General features: G+C 38.2%; 1 protein-coding gene across 1 annotated transcript in view; it reads left to right on the top strand.

The window, feature by feature from the left end:
• Positions 1 to 2,799: 2,799 nt before the first annotated feature.
• The window catches only part of OLA1 (Obg like ATPase 1), a 91,195-nt gene continuing 73,292 nt past the window's right edge, over positions 2,800 to 20,702 (top strand). Inside the window, exons 1-4 of the mRNA XM_056496854.1 lie at positions 2,800 to 2,978; positions 3,197 to 3,297; positions 4,913 to 5,056; positions 13,911 to 14,038. Of these exons, the coding sequence (XP_056352829.1) occupies positions 3,197 to 3,297; positions 4,913 to 5,056; positions 13,911 to 14,038 (373 nt within the window). The 5' untranslated portion in view covers positions 2,800 to 2,978. The remainder of the gene's footprint in view (positions 2,979 to 3,196; positions 3,298 to 4,912; positions 5,057 to 13,910; positions 14,039 to 20,702) is intronic.

Below are 20,702 nucleotides of genomic sequence, written 5' to 3' on the forward strand. Positions count from 1 at the left end.
CTATAACTAGAAGAACACTATTGAACTCTACCAAATATGATGTTTAAAATATTGTATTCAAGCACAGTTCAGCTGTGTGATGACTGCCTTTAAAGTTCACAGAACTCAATGAACACCATTTAGTTTAGACCATGCCCTTGAGTGGTGTTTCTTTTTAGTACTGAGTGTATTTATTACTGGGAGTCATCTGGCTCCCTTCAAGTGGCAGGAACCTGGGTAATTCCAAAATGAGGTGCACAAAAGCAGCTGTGTTCTTCTCACCCCCTGGCCTGCACTGAGTATTACCTGGTCACAGCAAGGGTCAGGGGCTGTCTTTATTCTTTCAGTTCTACAAAACTGATTATTTTTGCAGTTAATGGTGACTTTGCTGTAAATACATGTTCTGGGCAGCAGAAAGCAAAGACTCTTGGTGGCAGAAACAACAAACTGTTTTATTGCTGTCTCTTAGACATTGCTTTTAATCAGGTAGAGTTGCTCCAGGCTGTTTGGCTTCTGCACATGATCCAGCTGTACAATAAGCTGTGTTTGTGCAGTACTTCAGTGTTGGAGAGTTGACATTGAGATGATTGCTTTCTAGATGTTTGTGGTTTTTTCTGTTAAACTTATAAAACACATTTTGTATGTAATATGGTCAAGATTATTATGGTTTAAACTATGTATGCCAGTTTAAAATGAGGTTTTCAGCATTATGACAGATTTGGATAGAAAATTCAGCCAAATAAGGTAAACCTTGACTTTAAAAGCAACTTGACATCAAAAGCATGTAAGATGAAGTGTTACACTGCCATGAGTCGATTCCTAGCTGAAGGAATCAAATGCTTTGAAGTCCTGTATCTGTATTTAGTGAAGTGGCCATGCTAACAGTAAGTTAGATATAGGAACTATGGGGGGAGGGAAGGGGAGAAGTGGGCCATTATTACACTCTGTTAGATGAAGATCATAAATTAAAACCTTATATTCAAACTTTCACATTTTTTGTACACACAACACTGACTTCGGTACCATGTGTAGCCACCTTGAAGTACAGCAACAGAAGTAGGCAGGATTTAAATTTCTTTTTCACTTCCATTTCAGCTGTTTTTCACAACAGCTAAAATCAAAATTATACTTACAGTAGGCTTTATTATTTGTGTATGTATATATACACAAACACACACATAGTCTCCTTTACTTCATGTATCAAATTGCTTATGTCTTATGCCTGTATTGTGCTTACAAACTGGTAAGTTAAATATTTTTATTTTAAGAAGACAAAAAGTTAATCTACTAAGAGCTGTTGTGCCTAGGCTGGACAGCAAAGTTGTCTGACAAAACGTTTGGATGTGGGAAAATGTAATAATCAGAAAAGCTCTCCAAGAGTAGTCTTTCAGAAAGTTTGTGGCCCTATTAATAGAGCTAGGCAAATCCATCCTGTATTGTTGCTGTGAAATAGTCTTGCTAAATGCTACTTTCAGGACAAGTTAAGTGTCTTGAACTTTAGAAGTGTGAAAAGCTATGATGTTTTATTTTGTTCCTGAAAAGGAAACTAAATTTGGTTACTGAAGATTGTAATTTATGGATGTGAAGGATGCCACTGAATTTATTTATAAATAATTTCTGTTAATTTCAATTTTACTGAATGTTTGGTATAGTAATAAATTAGCTTTATTTAACAACTAAGTAACTGTATCTGAACTAGATATACTTTTTCCCCTCTTAAGTGTATAGCAATAGATTCTAAAACAGTAGAAAGACTACATAAATATATATAAATATATTGCCAGCAAGAACTGTTATTATCACTATACTAATAGAAAAACTCTGAACAGATACAGTATTCTCTTCCTCAATATTATTGTTGCAAAAATCGAATGTCACTGAAATATAAAAGTTGTAACAGACATTTTTAATGTATAATTTCAAATTAGGCTTAGTAAAAGTGTCCTTTCTTAAAGAATTAAAAATACATTCAATATTATATTCATTTTACTGTGATTGAGATGATATATATCTGATGATACTCTCACCTTGACTCCTTCACTCATGTTTTTCAAGTTTTGAGAATTTTATTTTATGGACTTAAAATAGGGCATGCTATAAGAACAGTTTTTAGTGCCTTCTCTCCTTCAATTTTCTTAGCAGGCAACACTTGATGGTACCTATCTTTAATGGTTCAGAGAAGCAGAGCCTGAGTTAAAGAAAATGTCTAATTTTTTTAAGAGTCCTGATCTGACTTCTGTAAGGTTTTCTGCAATTATTTTTTTCAGATTCTAAATGTTTAATCTGTTCTTCATAACCTATTTTATTTTTAGATTATTTTATTAATTTGCCGAGTAAATTGTTATAAATCAATCACAGTGTTTTTACAAGGGTCTCCTCCTGACCATACACTTTTTTATCTAGATAAGCATGCACAAAAATCTAGTGGTGTGCCTAAGCACCAGCACTCCTTTGAATCCAGAAAGCCCACGGCAGTTCTCTGGGCATTGGGTATTTCACCTTCCCAGTGGTTCCTGCTCTGGGGCAGGACTGATGGGTTGGCAAACAGGACACCAGCACCTTAGCCTGGAGAAGGCTGCTCAGGGGTGATCTCATCACTCTGCAACTCGCTGGACATGGTCTCCATCCTTCTTCAGCTGTGCCAGGGGCGGTTTAGGAATTTCTTCACAGGAAGGGTGGTAAGATATTGGAATGGGCTGCCCAGGGAGGTCTTTAAGACTGGATGTGGCAGGCAGTCCCACAGTCTGGTTGCCAAGGTGGTGTTTGGTCATAGGTTGATGACTCGATGATCTGGGAGGTCTTTTCCAGCCTCGTTGGCTCCGTGATGTGCGCGCAGGGTTTCCGCCGCCGCTCCGCCCGTGCGGGCCCGGGCCGCGCGTTCACGGCCGCGGGCGGGGCCGCGCCTCGGCCTCTCCCCCCGCGCCCTTTGCCCCGCGCGGCGCCGCCCCTTCCGCCGGCGCGTCCGCGTGCGAGGCCGCTGGCGCTGCCGCTCCGCCGAGGTGAGCGGAACCGGGCCCGGCCGGCACCGCCCGCGGGGCGCCCGCACGGCCCCGCCGCTGCCGCTGCCGCCGCCGCTGCCGCCGCGCGGGTGCCTCGCTCGGCTGCCTGCGGGGGCAGGCCCCGGCTGGGCCCCTGCGCCGTGCCGGGAGGGGACGGGGCGTGGAGGGGGCGCGGGGGTGTCGCGGGGAGCTCAGTGTGCCCTCCTCTGTGCTTGCAGATGCCCCCGAAAAAGGGAGGCGACGGGGTTAAGGCGCACCCGATTATCGGAAGGTTCGGGACGTCCCTGAAGATCGGGATCGTCGGGCTGCCGAACGTGGGGTAGGTGTGCGGGGCCGGGCCCGCGCTCGCCGCTGCGCCGGGCAGGGCGGGAGGCGCTCCGGGCGGGCGGATGCGGGACGGGCTGGGGGCGCGGGGCGCGCTGCTCGCCGCGGCACTTCACCTGCGGCTGGAGTACCTGCGGGTAGCCACAGGCAGGTGTGCGGGTCGGGACTAGATCGTAGCGAAGGGTTCAAAGACGGGAAAAGTAATAATTGCTGAGTTTTATAAAACACTGTCCTCCTTTGCATTTCCTTACTCCAGCTGTTGTGTATGTGCAGTGCGTGTTTTCATGCAAATACTTAGTGCACAACAAATTCCTTTTATATGTTGGGATGATGTGCGCAGGAAGGGGTTAATTATTCCGTGTCATTAGCAGGAAAGAGGACTTTCTTGAAACTTCTTCGGAGTTTGTAGTGGTACACGCCTAAGTGAGAGTTTGGAAGGGGTGATGGAATGTTAATAATTGATTTCTGTCATGCATCTCATCTGCAGTTGTTACAGCTGCTCGCAGGAGCTGTACTTAAAAAGGAGAATTGATTACTTACCTGGAGGAGATTGTACATGTGAAAGTTTTTGGTATTAATTTGTATATCCTATTTACTAAGAGAAGGTCTCAGCATTCTCAGTCTTTAAATCCTTAACAAATTAGAGGACAAGCTTTTGTTCATGTCTTAAAGCTGGAAGCATTGCTTTCTTATATTTTCATTGTCTTTTATTTTTCAGGGTGTAGCTAAGATATACTCCATAAAGGAAATAATTAATTGTAGGATTGTACTGCATGCCAGTGGGGATAAATAGCATTTTCAATTATGTTATGATTTAACTTTCAGAGAAAATTGTTAGTGACTTTTGAGATGTATGCATAGCAGCAACATGAAATGCAACAACCTGAATATTTATTGTAGAAGATTTGGGAGTTAATAAATGAAGAATTGCTCTTTTGGCCTATGAAATGCCACTTAACAAAGTCGTCTGTTACTTGGTTTGAGGGAAAGTGTTCTCTTTTTCCCCCCTGCTAGACTACCTGTAGGCTTGTTTCTGCTGATGTTTAGCAAAGATGAAAATTTAGTTTGGTGAAGTATAACTGTATCTTCATATGCAGGAGAAATTATTGGTAATTGATTAACTGATGTGGTTTGCTTTCTTTTTTTTCCTTTTCATTGTTGACTTTTATTGTTTGGGTGCTGAAATTGTGTTACAATGTAAATAAATCTGAAGGAACAATATACTTGTAGAAAAGGTGAGTCATGGCAAAACTAGTTAAAAAAAAGTTTCAAGCATCTTTACCTCACCTTATCTCACTGTACTTGCAGAAAATGAGAAATATCCACTAGGGCTGTGCAGTTGGCTTAATTTTTTTTTTTTTTTGTTAACGTGTGCGTGCAATATACTTAGGGGAATTTTAAAGGGGAAGGAAGAGAGGTAAACATCACTGGGCTTAAGTGAGGCATTCCAGATGCATGTGTCTTCTTCTGGAATCAGGGGAATGATCACTGCTGTTGAAGTAAATTGAAAGCTTGGTATCACTTTGGGTAAGAATAAGATGTGGTTTAATCCAGTACTTGTAAACACTTTAAGCTGAATTCCTTTAAGAATGTTTGTATGTCATTTATAGGAAATCAACGTTTTTCAATGTGTTAACAAAGAGTCAAGCTGCAGCGGAAAATTTTCCTTTCTGTACTATTGATCCAAACGAGAGTCGAGTACCTGTGCCAGATGACAGATTTGACTTCCTATGCCAGTATCACAAACCTCCGAGGTAATTCTCAATATTTTTCTTCAGTTGGGCAGCTGAAGTATTATTACTGAACCAAAACTTTTCATAAAAGTTTAATGCAACTGTAATATCTAGAAGTTTGTTGCTGACATCTGTTTTAGAATGTGAAATTATATGTCTGCCTGGATTGTACCTTTCTCATGCCCCCAATATGACCTTTACTGTATAAGAATGATGAATGTAGGAGCTCTCAGTTGTTGCTCAGCACCATTTGGTGCTTGGTGTTCCTGTCTTTGAATGTGGTTGCTCCTAGGTGGCTTGGAGGATCTTCTGAAGAGATTTGGAAAGTGAACAGTAGTGGACATACCTAACTTGTCATAAGGTTGCTCATTTGTAAGATTTCCACCCTATGCTTTGAAACATTCAGAATATTGCATGTGCTTTAGGTAGCTAAACAAATACCTGTTATTATCCCTCCATCTTCAGTTATATGGCAATAAGTTTTATGGGCAGTCTTTTTTGTCCCTAATTTTCTCTCCTTTTAATAGGCTCTGCTCCTTGTTCTGTGGTATATCCGAGGATATTCCTACCTACACTCTTCTGATTCTTTCATTATTCTAGGAGTATATTAATTTTGTCACTTTTTTTTTTTTGCTACCAACTGTAATCTGCTGTGTATATTCAATGTGGAAACTTTTTTTAAAAAGTTAAGGTGCTTTCAGAAAACAGAAACTTATATAGGGATTTGTGACTCATTAATTTTAGCTTGCAGTTACTTGCAGAGGTATCTTGATTCAAGTGAGTGTACATAAATCACAGAGCAAACAAGCATGCACTTGTGTGCTCTTTTTCAACTCTCAGGCCTCAGTTCCAGAGCCAGATCTCACTCACAGTTAAAAAAGATTGATTAGTTGCTTGTCAAAAATCCATTTTCTGATTTAATTTCCAGATCTAAGCAAGCTATTTCCATCTGTAACTATTGTGCAGTTTTTAAATACTGCATTAATATGAAGCTGTTTGTTTAGGTAGATTGTTATGACACATTATCTTGTTTTTCCTGCTCAAGTCAGTGTTAAGCATGATGGTTACTGCATGGATTTTAAAAACAAAACTGGTGAGTTAGAGCTTTCAGGCTGTTGACTGTGCAGAGATAGTGGTGTGACTTTTAAGTTTTGTTGACAGTTTTCTTCTTAGTTGTCCTGTTAGTGCTTCTTTGACCATGTCAGTAATCCTTTTTCTTCTCACTTAGCTATCAACAGCTACTCCCAAATTAATAGCTGAAGTGACAAAGAGATTATTACTTATCCCCTCACCCTGCCTTTGACCATCTATCTTTACAGGGAGTACTAAGATTGTAAATACTGTGTAGATACTGTAAATGGATGTGTGTTCTCTGACTAGCAAATTCTCCTTCCCTCCCTCCCCCCTCATCACTCTAAAATATTAATGAAAATAGTATATTTTCTAAACCTGTGTTCAGTAAATATACTGAATTTGATAATAAACTGGGTAATCAGCTTTTGTTTGAATGGTCTTTTGACTTTCTACAGACATTTGGTACTTAAAGTTAATGAATATGGGCATTAGTGGATATTTATAGCTACTGAGTTATGCTGCTTATATGATTTTTGTTTTTCACTGTAATGATGCAGAGATAAGTAGTGATAGTCCAGTAGGACACTAGACTTACTAAGAGGTGACTTACTGGGCTGTTGTGCTTGTCTGCCTGAGACTAACTCTGGAAAAGGAGGCTGTTGTCACAAAGATAGGCTACTGAATTGTAATTTAAATGTCCTAATTTCTCTGTATAGTCTTGATTTTGTTCTTCATCTTTATGTAATACGTTCTGTGGTAATTTTGGACTTGTTTGGATTAGTAGATGTAATCCATCTGTGCACACAGAATGTTTATAAACAGTGAATTCTCTTTAAATTGGACTCTTGTTTAGCCTCAAGATTTTGTCTTCCAAAGTCTAAAGGATTTGAGTTTTTATTTGCCATATGTTACACTTTGTCTTCACAGTCATTGTTGGGAGGTGGGGAAAAGAAAAAAGGGGTGACTGTCTGAACTGCAATAATGTGTGACAGGACAAAGTGATCTTGCCGTGGTGCCTGGTGTGAGCCAGGGGAGGGGAGAGGGTCATGGCTGGGCTGGCAGTTGCTGTCTGTGTCACTGAGCTGGGATTGCTCTGCTGCAGCAAGGCTGACTGTTACCAGGGGCATTGCTGGTATGAGTTAGTGGCTGTTCTGCCATTGGAGGAAGAGTTGGGATCTTCAGGTAGTTTATTGCTTGAAGATCCATTCCTCTCTTCAAAAGAGAGGAGCCTCAGCTTGATTGGGACTGGTGTGCTGTTAGCCCATGCTGAAGCTGACTGGTATTAATTGGAAATGAAATGTTTGTAAATGAAATCACGTAGGCAAAAATTTAGAGACTATCATCTGTAGGCAAATCTGTACTTAGTAGATTAAAGTACACTGGCAGAACTTGTATATAACCTGTGCTTTTTTCCTTTCTGCAGCAGTGGGATGTTATGTGACTGTTCACAGTAAATAAGTTGAATGATATAGACTGTACACAGAAGGTGGGCTCTAAGAACTTACAGTAAAAGCTGCTATGTTGTTGTGTGTGTGATATAGATGATTTCTTTGAACTTTAGTGGTACTAACTGCTTGCTTTTTGGTGTGAATGAAACTGTGGATACTAAAAAAAGAGAAATCTTTAATATATTAAACAATTCTGAATGCTTGTAAAGGTATTTGTTTTTATTATGTTACTAACTTAGTGTATGTATTCAAACTACTTATTTGTTTGTTACAAATGTCATACAGTATTCAGTGAGAACTCATTTGTTACATTGTGCCCATGTGTAGCTTTCTCAGAAAGGATATGGTTGATTTTTTTGTTCTGTTTTCCTCCTACCCCTGTTACTGCAGTACAGGTGCTTTCAAGCAAGGTTTTACAGACTAATGATTGGATTAGTTCCAGTTTAGTAACTAGAAAGAGAGTATTTTCTGTAGACTTGATTCACTTCAGCAGGAACTAAAACAGAAAGGTGTATTTCCTTCCACCTATCTATGAATACTAAGTAGGTAGCAGAGGATGATGTCTGCTAATTCTGTAATGGAAAAGAGATGTTTTTCATCTCAACAAGTGGCTCTTGACATGAAAATTATGACATGGAAGCCAGAAAGAGTTGCTCTGTTAACTGCAGTTACTATTTTATGGGACACTGTGTGTTTAGGAGTGATGGGTATCTCACATAAAAAAAGATCTGTGTGTAGAGTGGATCTGAAGAAATTTTAGTAACATATTAAAGGCTTTAATGAAGCTATTTTCTTGCATATTTTTTGTTCTAAATTTAATTAAAATGCTGCTTAATTACCTTACATGTAGGACTATTTTTTTAGTGTATGTCAAACTCATGTAATTTGAACATGATTTGTGCCCTAACTCACAAATAGCTTGAAAGTCTCTGGGTGAATGTACCCATCACTCTTAGCCCATAGGTCCCCCAACCTATTGCCACAGTTGTAGTGCTCTGTGCCTGACCAGGAGATGTGCCTCAGGTGGCACTGGAGTCCAGCTTCAAAATGATTTTCACTGAGGTGGTAGAGGAAACTGCTATTTCCTCTTTATTTCATTTATTTTGTGCTCCAGTAATCTCCTCACTGCAATTATTTGCATTTTTTCTGCTTTAAACTACACGACTAACTAGAAGAAATACTCAGGAAGAAACACTGTAAGTATAAGGTAATTAACCTACAACCTAACTGGAAGTAATTACACCAAATGACTGCATTGGCTGATAGAAATCAGCCTGTCTGAAAATATTAATAAAAAGATGATTTTAAAGTCTTATGTTTCTGCTTCCTCCCTTGCTTAAAATCAAAGAGATTTTAAGCAGGAGTGAGCTGATAGAAGGAATGAATCAAGCCACTTAAAAAGTTGTCAGTATTTGGTTCATTCCTTGTTGGCACCTGTGAGTTGCCTTGCACACGTATTCACAAACACAAAACTTATTGCAGCCACAAATGTTTCTATTTCACCTAGACTATTTCTAATCTAGCTTGGATTTCCTTTTCAAACTTAAATTTTGAATCAGTTTTGGTTATCTCAAAGGAGGATAATATCTAAATTGCGACTATCCTTCCTCAACTCTAGCACTATCCATTATGTTTCTTTTTTGTCTGTAGATTGTTTTTGATTTTTGTTGCGTTGCAGATTGATAAAATCATTCATTTAAATCTTTAGTGCTTAAGTGATTACTGATCTAAATCTGAGTAAATCCCACTGCTGTCTAGATCATGAAAGTCCTCTGCAATATTAAATGAAAGTTCCCTTGAACTCATTGTAGGATAGCATACTCACACACATCATAACGTTTTAAAGTCAAAATTATGTAATCAGTGCTGGAAAGCATTTAGTAGAAACCAGATCAGCAGTGGGACTTGCTGAGGGACATCATGTGGGACTTAGTCTGTGTTTAAGAAGAGCATTTGTGTAAATGGAAACCACCTGTAGTTTCAAAGTGAGAGATCAATAACTTAGCAGGCTGGAACTCTAACATATTAACATCTGTAAAATAATCCCATTTTTTTACAGAAAATTACTGGAAAATGGTAGCTATATCCTGTTGTTAATGTTCTTTTTCCTTAGGTGTTACTGAGTTTGCCTGCTCTTTGGTTTGTTCTGAGCCTGTGTATATCAGCTGGGCTGTGATACGTGTTCTAGCATTACTTATTTGCCAGCAGTGAATGAAAAATCTTAAGTAATGCTGACTTGAGCCATCTTTTCTGCCTAATGGGAGAAGGCAAAATTTAATTAGTTGTATTTTGTTTGTGTAATAACTTACTGAATAGTTCTGAGAGTGCAGGTATTTGATATGTACAGGACACGGAGTATATGTTGTAATCCACATTGAATCTCTTACCTTGTTTATAATTCATATCAGTGCAATTTAATTAGCAGATTTTTCACTTCTGGTTCATATGCCATTAGGTTCAAGTCTTGTTTGTCACTATCATGGATAAAATCCTGTTAATGAAATCATTCTTGCATAGAAATGACCAGGGTTCATCTGCAGTACCTAGTTCTTTGGAAGCAGGTTCCTTTATCTGCCCAGTGAGGAGTTTTGCTTACATTGGTCAGAACTGCTTGCAAGATTGATTGTGGGAACTGTAATAGGGAGTACAGTCTCCTGGAAGAGGGAGTTCCAAACTGTTCTGTTTGGAAATGAGCCAAAAATAGCAGTGGGGAGAGACTGAGAGTTGAATGGCTCTCAAAGAGATTGTCACAATATACATGTTCTCTTTCTGTGTTGCTGCTTTTACTTCAGGTCATTTGTGAATGGTAACAGATGACTCAAGTTTTATGAATTTTCAGGAAGGAGGAAGAATTTCTCTTTTCTGCAAAATATGTACCCCTATGGATGCATAAGCCTCTTACTCCTGAAAACACTCTAACCACCAGACTGCAAAACTGTACTTTGTCTGGCCCAGCGAGTCTTGTGCTCTTTAGTGCATGGTTGCTCACACAGTGAAGGTGGTACAGTAACACAAACTCAATGCTAATGTTTTTCAAAGCGAGAAAAAAAATCCCTACTCAAGGATTGTACCTGTGGTTAAAATATAGAGATACTTCAGGATTTGGTGCTCTGTTTCATGTTATAAATCCTTGTGACATGCTTTATGGTAGATTGGTGTTGCAGTGATGTTACAAATGATCAGTTGATGCCACCTGTTCCTGATGATCATTTGAGGCTCAGTGACATTATGCTAATGCTGACTAACGAATCTTAAGAAATGGAAATTAATTTGTTTAGAGGAGGAGGGGAAAAAAAAAGCAAAATGCAGTTAAGTCTTCGATAAACCATATTCAAGATACACTTTCCCCCATTCTGTGCAGCATTCTCTGTTTATTTAGTTTCATAGTGTTTACTCTTTGTTCTTCAGAGTACAGGCAATTGTGACTAGTTTGTGCCTTTTTCTGCTTTTCTTTACATCTTTCTACGATGTAACAGATATTTAGACCGGGGTAGGTGTCAGCCAATGGGGATAGTTTTAATTTGCCTGGAATGTGAGCTTTTTGGTACCCGAAGTGAAGGTGAGAAAGCGCCCTGGAAACCCATACACTTCAAAGGTCTCTTGCTTGTATTACTCAACTGTGAAAGAAATGTGCTGGGCTTTCTTTCCATTGTGTAGCAAATGAGGTTGATTCTGGTGATAGAGTGGCCATCTGCATGTGAAGATATCTGTCTTGCTGTAATGTGGCATCTTTGTAGTGAAAGTGTGAATTGTTCTGATGGCTGGCCAGGAGGTTAATCCTACCAGAAAGGTGAGAGGAGAGCATAGAACATTTCTTACGCCACCTTTGTTTTCCTTAAAACACAGTTTAAAATGACAATAGAGGAGTGCTTTAAAGAGTGGCATTTTCCTGTCTTGCTTCTGAGTAGCTACGTGTCAAAAAGCAAGGACTGGGAAGTTGCCTGCAGTTTCTTCTGTATGTTAGTTCTGTTTGTATCAGTGAAAAGGAGTTACAGGGTTAATGCATTAATATTTCCTGGCTTCTGTCTTCAGAATGTGAGTTACTCTTGGTATTGTCTTAAATAAGGATTTGTTCAGAGTTTGTGTACTGGTAGTTAAAATAGTGTGACAAAAATGTGAAATTTGCAAAATTGGTTTATTTCAAAATGTACATATATTCGTTCTTTTGACCACATTAATTTGCGGCACATAGTATCTGTTTTCCCAAGATGGGCCCTTCTTTTCATGGGCCTAGTGAAGTTTAAAGTCACTGTTGTGTTACCTGAATTTAACTAACATACTATATTGTGTTAAATAATTACTTTTTTCTAAGTACATCACAAAGATATTAATTACATTAAGCGTGTCATTAAGCTCCTAATTTATTATATCTGACAGGTTTAGTGGCACTTTGAACTTCACCTTAGTAAACAAAAAGATTTTGTCCAGATCTTGCATTATAAATTATTTTATTTCAAAGAAGTAATTTTTCTTTGGAAGTATTAGAGCAAGATTGAAAACAAAACCTTTAGGTCACTACTCTTCCAGAAGTAATTGGTGCTCCATGCTCAGATTCTAGATTCTAGATCTCTCCCCAAATTAGAGTTAATTTGAAGTGTGGAAGCACATCTGCAGATTTATTTGCAGTAAAATTAAAGTGGGGTAGCACCAAAGAAAAAAAAGTTGGAACTGTGTTTTGTTCTGCCTAAGTCAGTTGCTCAGAGCAGAGACAATGATCCATAAATTTTTGTAACTACATTTTTTTCTATCTGGGTTATAGCTGCCATATCAGGTACTGTGATGAGAAGGGTGGTTTTCCTGCTGATGGAGTTTCCTGCTTTCACAGATGTGACAGCAGTCATGTTGTCAAATATTTCAGTATTTGGAAAAACATATTTATCAGCAAGTTGTCACACCAATAAAAATAAAACTCAGTTTGGGCTGTGGACAATGAAGATTTCAGTAGTGTAATACTGCCTAAAAGATTACTAGCTAGATCATCCCTAGCCCTCATTCCCCCCTTCGTGGTTGTTTCTGTCTGTGGGCAGCACTTCAAAGGTAGTTTTTTGGAGAAGGCATGTTAAGGTAGACCACAGAATCTCTATCTTTGGATTTGAATCTGGTGTTGGAGAGCATTCACCATAGAACAGAACACTCTCCACTTTCCACATCAGTTCTTTTCACTCATGCCAACTTCAGGATGGTCAGTCCACTCTCCTTGGGGCTGTGAGAGCTCTGGATTTGGGTGTTTGCTGCTATTCTTACTGCCACTAAAATAAATAAAATAAAATATATAAAATAGAAATGAAATAAAATAAAATAATATTAGTTCTAGCGTAGTGCTAATGAAATATGATGGTGATGAAGTGTTTGATGGGAATGAACTACTCTTCCAACTATTTATTTTGGAGCCATCATGCTGGAGATTTTGAGACTGTGGTGTGCAGTTTCTGGTCTTTTGCAGGTGAACAATTTGCAGCATTTCAGTGTGGTTCTGTCTCTGCCACTGTTCATGATGATGATGATGTTACTTGCATAGAGCATGTGAAGGTACTTTTGGTCAACACCTTATCACAAAGTTTTGGTGGTTTCTTGGGGGGTTTTTTTCCTGACTCAGCTGGATTTTGAGAAGTAATTTGGTATGAAAAGTTTAATGCCCATTAACTTATTTATTCATTTTTTAACAAGTTGAGAATTTGTGGAGGATGGAAGGTTTACAGTTTATAAATCTCCCATAACTTTAAAAGCTTTTTTTTCTGTTTTTGTCACCTGATTTGAACTTAATGACTGTTCTGTTGTTGCTGTATAAAATGTCATGTGAACATGTCTTCTCGATCCTTTGCTGCTCACTATGGTGGAAAACATCACAGCTGTTTATTTTATAATACCATCTCAACTTACCTGCTTTTTTTCCAAACTGTTAGCATAACCTGATCACTGCTAATTTTAATCAGCACTGTATTAAAAAAAAAGTGCTCTTTGAGGAAGTTGAATAACCTACTGAACTAAACGGTAACTTTGGAGGTGTGCAGTAGCAGAGTGTGTTGTATCCCTTTGGTCCTGTGAAAATTGTCCATTATACATGACATATTTATGCCTCAGTCTTCCAGGCCTGCTTGATTACTGTGTACTTGTCTGTATGATTCCACACTTCAAAACTAGTTTAACTTAATTTTACAGAAATATTTAGAGACAACTTAAAATATGGATGTTTTATGTGGGATGGGGGGAATTTTATCTTACGCACTCCATACTGTGATGTTTAACTTGTTCTGGAAAAGAAGTGTTGGATTTCCATGTTCTGAATTTATTTCTGTGCCAAAAATTTTGGCTAATATGCTTTAGTAATGAAACTTCTGACTTTTATATTTCAGCAAAATTCCAGCATTTCTGAATGTGGTGGATATTGCTGGCCTTGTGAAAGGAGCCCACACTGGACAAGGCTTAGGAAATTCCTTCTTGTCTCACATTAATGCCTGTGATGGGATCTTTCATCTGATGCGTATGTAAACTTACTAATCTATTTTCTCTAGCTTAAGGACAGCATTGTACTGTAATTAATAACTGTGGTGCAAATATCCATTGCAATTTAACTTATACCATTCAATTCAAAGCCATCAGGTCTTGAGTTTTTCTAGCCAAGACAATCCTCATCCTCTGCTATCTAACAGGTACACCTTTCTTCATCGGCCTTGTACTGAAGACTTAAAAAGAAATTGGGTTTTTGGAAATCTGCAGTAATGATGTGTCATTTTCTTTTGCCGGCAGTGTGTGGCGGTTTGTTTAATTTCATGAAGAAGGAGGAATGGAATGTGTTAATAAAAGACAGAAATGGAAGTAGAAATCTGCTTTTGTAAATCCTTAAGCTTTGCAGATCCTGAGGGGAAAGTTTCTTTGTTGCATTTTACCAAGGTTTGGTCCAAGTTTCTGATGAACTGTGTATCTTTGGGAAGCTGTGCCCTGAAATCAACATGTTGTTTTCAGCCTGGTGAGTGGACGCTGAACACTGAATCTCTGCCATCACAGTAGAAAGTGGCTTAAGAAGAGCCCAGGCAGGCTGCTCCTGTTCAAGGGCAATAGGCAGGGGACTGGAGGGTGTATGACTGTATGCCAGCAAGCTGGAAAGGAGGTGGTGTTGAAGATGAAGAGAAGATAACAATGATAAAATGTTGGTAAGAAGAGCTGTAACAGGAAGTGATTTGGGAATTGTGTATTTTCAGAGCATGGAAAATTTAGTGTTTGTTTTCATTTTGATTTGATCTGGAACACTTTTTTCACCTTTGAGCACTGAAAGTGTTGCTCCCTGTCTTTATGCTGTTGTGGTATGCACTACTACTGCCTGTGGTAATGGCCAGCATGGGAGGCAGAGTCCTTCAGAGAACTTTTTCTTTTTTTGAATGCCAGGCAGGAAGTCAGAAGCAGGTCATTGTGGATTTGGACTCATGCCTGAGTATATTAAAGAAAAGCTTGTTAGGCTTTGACTTAACTTGGTTCAGTTGGTAATTTTGCAGAAAGCAGTTTGAGAATTAACCAAGTATTATTAATAAAGATAACAATAGGTAAGAAAGTGGCTTGATAGAAATAGTATTGAGCATGATGAGACAAACTTGGGTAGCTCACCAGAGGTATTGTATAATTCTAGGCTAAAGGGTTTGATCCTGTTCTCTTTATTTACTGAGGATGTGTTAAACTGCATTTTCTTTAGGACATGCATAAAATGCATTTTCTTTTTTAGCTGCCATAACAGAATATAATGTTGTTACTTCTTTGTGTTTTGAGATGTTTTTCGGAGGAGGCTGTTGCCTATCACTTGATACACAAGGTACACAGGAGAGCTCTTACATTGCATAAAGCTGAGGAGAAATGCTATCTGTTTCCACCTGGCTAATTCTCTACTTTTTTACTTCATTTAAAAGGAGACAATAGCCCCATCTTGAAATGGCTGTGGATTCTCAGCCTTCAAACTTCCATATCCTTGTTAGACTGTTACTTTTCCTGAGATATATGGTTTTCATTAAATCAGTGAAAACATTGTTTATGTGTCTAAGGTATGTTTTAATATATGCAAAGAAATAGGCAACACATGGTAACCACACATGATAGGGTAACAGAACAAGTAAAAGGAGAGGTAAGTTTGTGTCAAGCACCGCTATTTTTTTATACGTGATTAGTGACAGTTTGAAGTAGATTCTCTTAGCTCAGCAAACAAGACAATTAAGTTTTCCCCTGCAGAATAGACCAATCCATTCTTTGTTTTTGATACTTTCTGTAGATTCTTTTTTTTTCTGTAGAAGTGCACAAACTGAAAATTATTTACTAATATTTATACTAAACCATTTGATCTCCATACACTTAAAAAGAAAACAACATGTTCAGATGTTATCCCGGTTTCTTGCGGGTAGGGATATAATTTACTTTCGGTCACACACAGTTATGAAAACCTGAGACAGATATACTTGCTTACTTACTGGCTGAACGAATGGGGATTTAATTTTCAAGTGGTTGATAGTGGTGGCTGCAGTCCCATAGTAACCTGACACGTGCTTTAAGGTACTTGCAGCTTTGTTCATCTTCCAAGTTTCACGGTTTAATTTGAAACATTTCTGACAGTTCTGTTCTCCATCTTTCAGGTGTACTGCAGTTTTAACCGAGGCAGCAGTGGTTTTTGTGGTGATAGAAGGCAGGCTGTTTGAAGGTTATCATAGTGTTTCTTCTCCCAGTTTAATGGCTTTAACCACCTTTCAACTTTTATGGCAGATTGGTCACAAGCACTTGTAGAAAATTACTTTCTTTGTATGGTGAGCTATAAATGGCAACTTTGTTACAAGTGTAAATTTGCACATTATGCTTAAACAATGCTTCAGTGAGGAAAATGGTAGATATCAGTATTTAGTCCCTGCTATATCTCTCTCAAGTTTTTGAAGGTACTAAATGTTAAACAGCCAGACCTCTTCATGTTTTTGAATTTCTCTTTCCACTGATATTTTGCAGTCCTAGATTTCTAGAAAATATATTCCACATTTTCCTCTTTAGTTTCTTATTTTAGTTTCTTTAATGAAATCCAGTCTTTCTCTTCAAAGATACAGAAATTGAGAGGAAGCTTCTCTGTAAAAGTACTTTGCTATCAAATAGTCCTTTTCAATTAATAAAAAAAATACTAGGGTTGGATGCCCAACGTTTAAAGTAGGGCAGGTAACACTGGGTTTTGTGGAAGAGCATGGGAGCTCAGCTGTGCCATGCCCTGGTCCTGCAGAAGATGGTGTGAGCTGCCTGCGGTGGCTCGGTGCTGGGTGAGTGCAGGCAGGGCTGGGAAGCTCCTGCTTTGCTCCTCTGAAGTGCTCTGACCTCACAGCAGAGGAGCTCCAGCTGCCCTTTAGCAGCAGGATGGGGAGTTTGGTAACTGATAATCCGTGAAATCTTGCTCTTTGTGATAAGAGTGAAAGAACTGTGAAGCTAGGTAAACATCCCCTGCGGTCCTACGGAAGTGACTGGTGTGACCAATGCAAATGGGTTCCTAGAAAGCTTTAATTGCTTTTACTCCAGTTTTATGTTTGTTAAAACTGGAAATGTTTAGTCCACCCCCTGATTCTGCCTCCTTTAGGGTTTTAGGTAACTTCTAAAGCTGTTTGTCATTAAAGCATCGATAGCTAAGAATCATGTCAGTTGAGCGTAGTTTCTTACTTGAAAAAGGCACTAATCAAAACTGAGTTTCACAGTATTTTTGCTGATTTTTGCTCAGCATTTAAAATCAAGTTGACTTAACTTTTATTTTTTTTCTAACATGAAGGTTAATGATGACTTTTAGTAATATTACCAGTGTTCTGATTTGCCCACAGAAATCTAAGTGGTGATAAAGTTATTTAGCTGAATGAGATACAGCCTCTTTTTTCACTTATTTTTTTGACTTCCTATAAAAATGCATTTTCTACATAAAGATGCTAATCATTGGTAGTTTTTATATAATTAAGACATGATGCATTTTCCCCCCATGTTCTCTAAAAAGGAACCATACCTGCTGCTCCTGGAATCCCACTGCTGCTGAGAGGAGGCATGTGAGGATATCCCTTAGCCACACTCCACTGCACTAACATTTCAGTGACTAAAGTATGACTTGCATCTTGTCCTTGCAGCATGTGTGTTCTGTGCTTTGGGAATCACAGTTGCTCAGTTTATGCAGGTGTAGCTTATTCTGTCACTTCTAATATCTGAAGCTGTTTTTTCATCTTTATAATGTGTCACAATTCACCCTGAAATGATGTAAACATATCTGTCTTAAGAAAAATTGTGTTGTCTTTGACATATTTTGTTTCAATTTTTTGAAGATGCTTTGGTTTTGTTTTATATTAGTAAGTGTAACTGACACCTGTTAAAAAAGAGTTGCCTGTTTACAAACACAAATCTTTCACTGCTGAGCTACCAAAGTTTAAAATGGCCTGCACATATCAAACTTGTTAGTATTACACAGTCAAGATATATTGATGTATGCTATTGAGTAGATGATAGTTCCTATTGAAACTTTCTCATTTATTGTTAGAGCAACTGAATTAAAGTTTAATAAAATATTTGCAATGGCTCATATTTCAGCTAAACTTGCAGTTGGCTTTCAGTAACTTCTCCTTTATAAATCCAGAAATTGGGAAAGCTTTCAAATTAAACTGGCAGTCATATCTGTGTATTAATGTAGTGCTTGTGGGGTTTTGGTTTGTAGATTTGTTTGTTTGGGATTTTTTCAGTTAGATATTGTGCAGTGTTTTAATTTTGAGAAAAAGTTTTGCATAGGAGATTTTTCTGATCACAGAGTTAGGAAAATGGCATTCCTCTACTCTTTATCAAAATCCTCCCCAAAAGTGAAATAATTTGTATTTACAACTGGTTTTGCATTGCATGTTACAGTTTCAGAATGTCAGGTTGCAGAAAAAACCAAACTAGGAATATTGTCACATTATAAAATCACCTTAATCTTCTGTTTTATTGTTGTTTCTTTCCTTTCGGTGTGCGTACATGAACAAAATTTGTGAGTTTTTAGCTCTAAGCTGTTCACAGTATTCTGTTTGCAGCTTTGTCTCCAGCAGAGGAGTGAATTTGTTTTCCTGGGCATGTGGGTGCAGATTGTGGAACAGGCGCTGGAAAATTGTCATCACTGCAGTGAGTTAGCCTTTGTCTTCATTGAACAGTAAATTACATTGCCAGGCTAAGTGATACTGATACCTGAGCTTTAATTTGTCTTCCTCTAAGGCCAGGTAGTTACAGTTTAAAGCAAAAATAAACTCAGATAAGTGTTAAAATAGGTTTCTTCTCAAATTTCTTACAAGTAGTTGTTCTGAGAGCTGAATAAATCCTCCTCAAATGTATGGATATTAGGAGCAAAAATTTATATGTATCATACTAATCTGTGATAATTAAATAAATGTCTCTCAAGAATATACTTTACTTTTTCAGATAGATTGCTATTAGTGTTCAAACATTGTTATTAATCAAACAGTCCAAAATTTGTTTTATGTTGAGGTTGCCTCTTGATGTCACAAATTGATTTTTGATTGTATAGTACCTAGGCAGTTTCAGTCTCAAATATTGTGAAGTCTGTAATTTTATTTAATTACTTACTCTCATTGAGGAGGGAAATTATTGTAGTCTTGTCTAGCCTTTATCATAGTTTGATAAGGCTAGATTTGTTAGTATCATGCTAATTGAAGTGACAGTGGATTTTGGAACCCACTTTGTTATTCTTCTTTATCATAATATCCAGTTTCTTTTTTGTATCAGAACAGATGAAAACATAAAATTTCATGTCTAAAGGCCACCACCCTTGCTAGAGTAGCAGCATCTAATGCTGTTCTATTTATAGATAGAACTTGTTAAGTTTCCTCAGCAGGGACTTAAAGCTATGACCTCGTAGGCCAGAAACAGGAGAGCTACCTACTGAGCTACAAGGGCAATCTCTCAATTCTAAAGAATACATAGAAAATTTCTAATATACTGTACTGTGAGTCATAAAGTACTTGACCAGTAAACCCTCCCTCTCCTGAGAATAAGGACCAGGCAGGCTATCTTTACTGAGTCATTGCTATTATTTGACCTACAACTACTTTTATTTTAGTTCTGTGTGTGTGATTTGGCCATGTGTAATTGCTGTTTAGGCAATGCAGATGAGTTTTTCCTCTGTAATACTTCAGTGAAATCGTCAGTGTGTGATAGAGGTGGGGTGTTCAGGTGACTGTTTCTGAAATACGTTTGCCTGTTTGAGTGGGTGTCTTTGCTGACTTTTTAAAAACAATGATAGTTTAAAAATTTTTTAATAATTTTTTATTTGCTGTTCCATGGATTTTCTTGAAAGCTTGAGGGGAAAAGTGCTGCAGATGGATTTGTTATTCTAATATGAAATGTTATTTCCTTCCTTTGGTCAGAGGGCAGCTACCTAAGAAAAGGTAAAGTAACAGTTCTTTGCAAAAAGATAAGTGGCTGAGTGTTTTCACTTTAATAAGCTGCATGGTTGTTTCAGAAAGGTGAGTAGTCTGTAAACTGTGAATATTATAGCATCCCTTACAGGAAGCTACATTTGGGAAAGTGTTTTGGTTTTTTTCAATGCAGAGTTTTAAGGAAAACTTTAAATTAGAGATGTTCCATGAAGCACTTGTTTCTCAGTTGAATCGTAGGTGGCTGTGCTTCCTAACACAGCTGAGGGCAGGGGCTGCCCTGCATTTGTAAACAGCTGTAGGAGTTCCCTGTTGCTGCACAGGGGCTGTTTATCACTGTCCCTCATTGTTTGGAGTCGAGTATGCAGGTAAGTCAATACCAGGTGAGCTTAGGTGATAATTTCTGAGGCATATGCGACTTCAGTATTAAAATAGACAAGGAGCAGGTTATATATCTGATTGAACAGTGGAGCAACTACTGCAAATGAAGATCAGGAGGAACCTGGCTTTGGCTTTCTTATTCTGGCTGTAAGTTACTTGTTCTAGACAAATTAAACAAGGCTTCTGCATTAGTTGTGCTGTTGTAAGACTTAATTTGTACCTTCTTTTTTTTTCTGTGTCAAGCAAATTTGTCTGACATCCTTGGGTTGTCAGTTTAGAGTTCCTTTGTCTGCCTATGAGAGTTTGAGACTGTTTAATAAATTGACAGAAAAACCTCTGGTTCAGTTTTCTTTCAGAATTGCTTTTTATTGG

This window comes from Oenanthe melanoleuca, chromosome 7 (assembly GCF_029582105.1).
Source record: "Oenanthe melanoleuca isolate GR-GAL-2019-014 chromosome 7, OMel1.0, whole genome shotgun sequence".
Lineage (NCBI taxonomy): Eukaryota > Metazoa > Chordata > Aves > Passeriformes > Muscicapidae > Oenanthe > Oenanthe melanoleuca.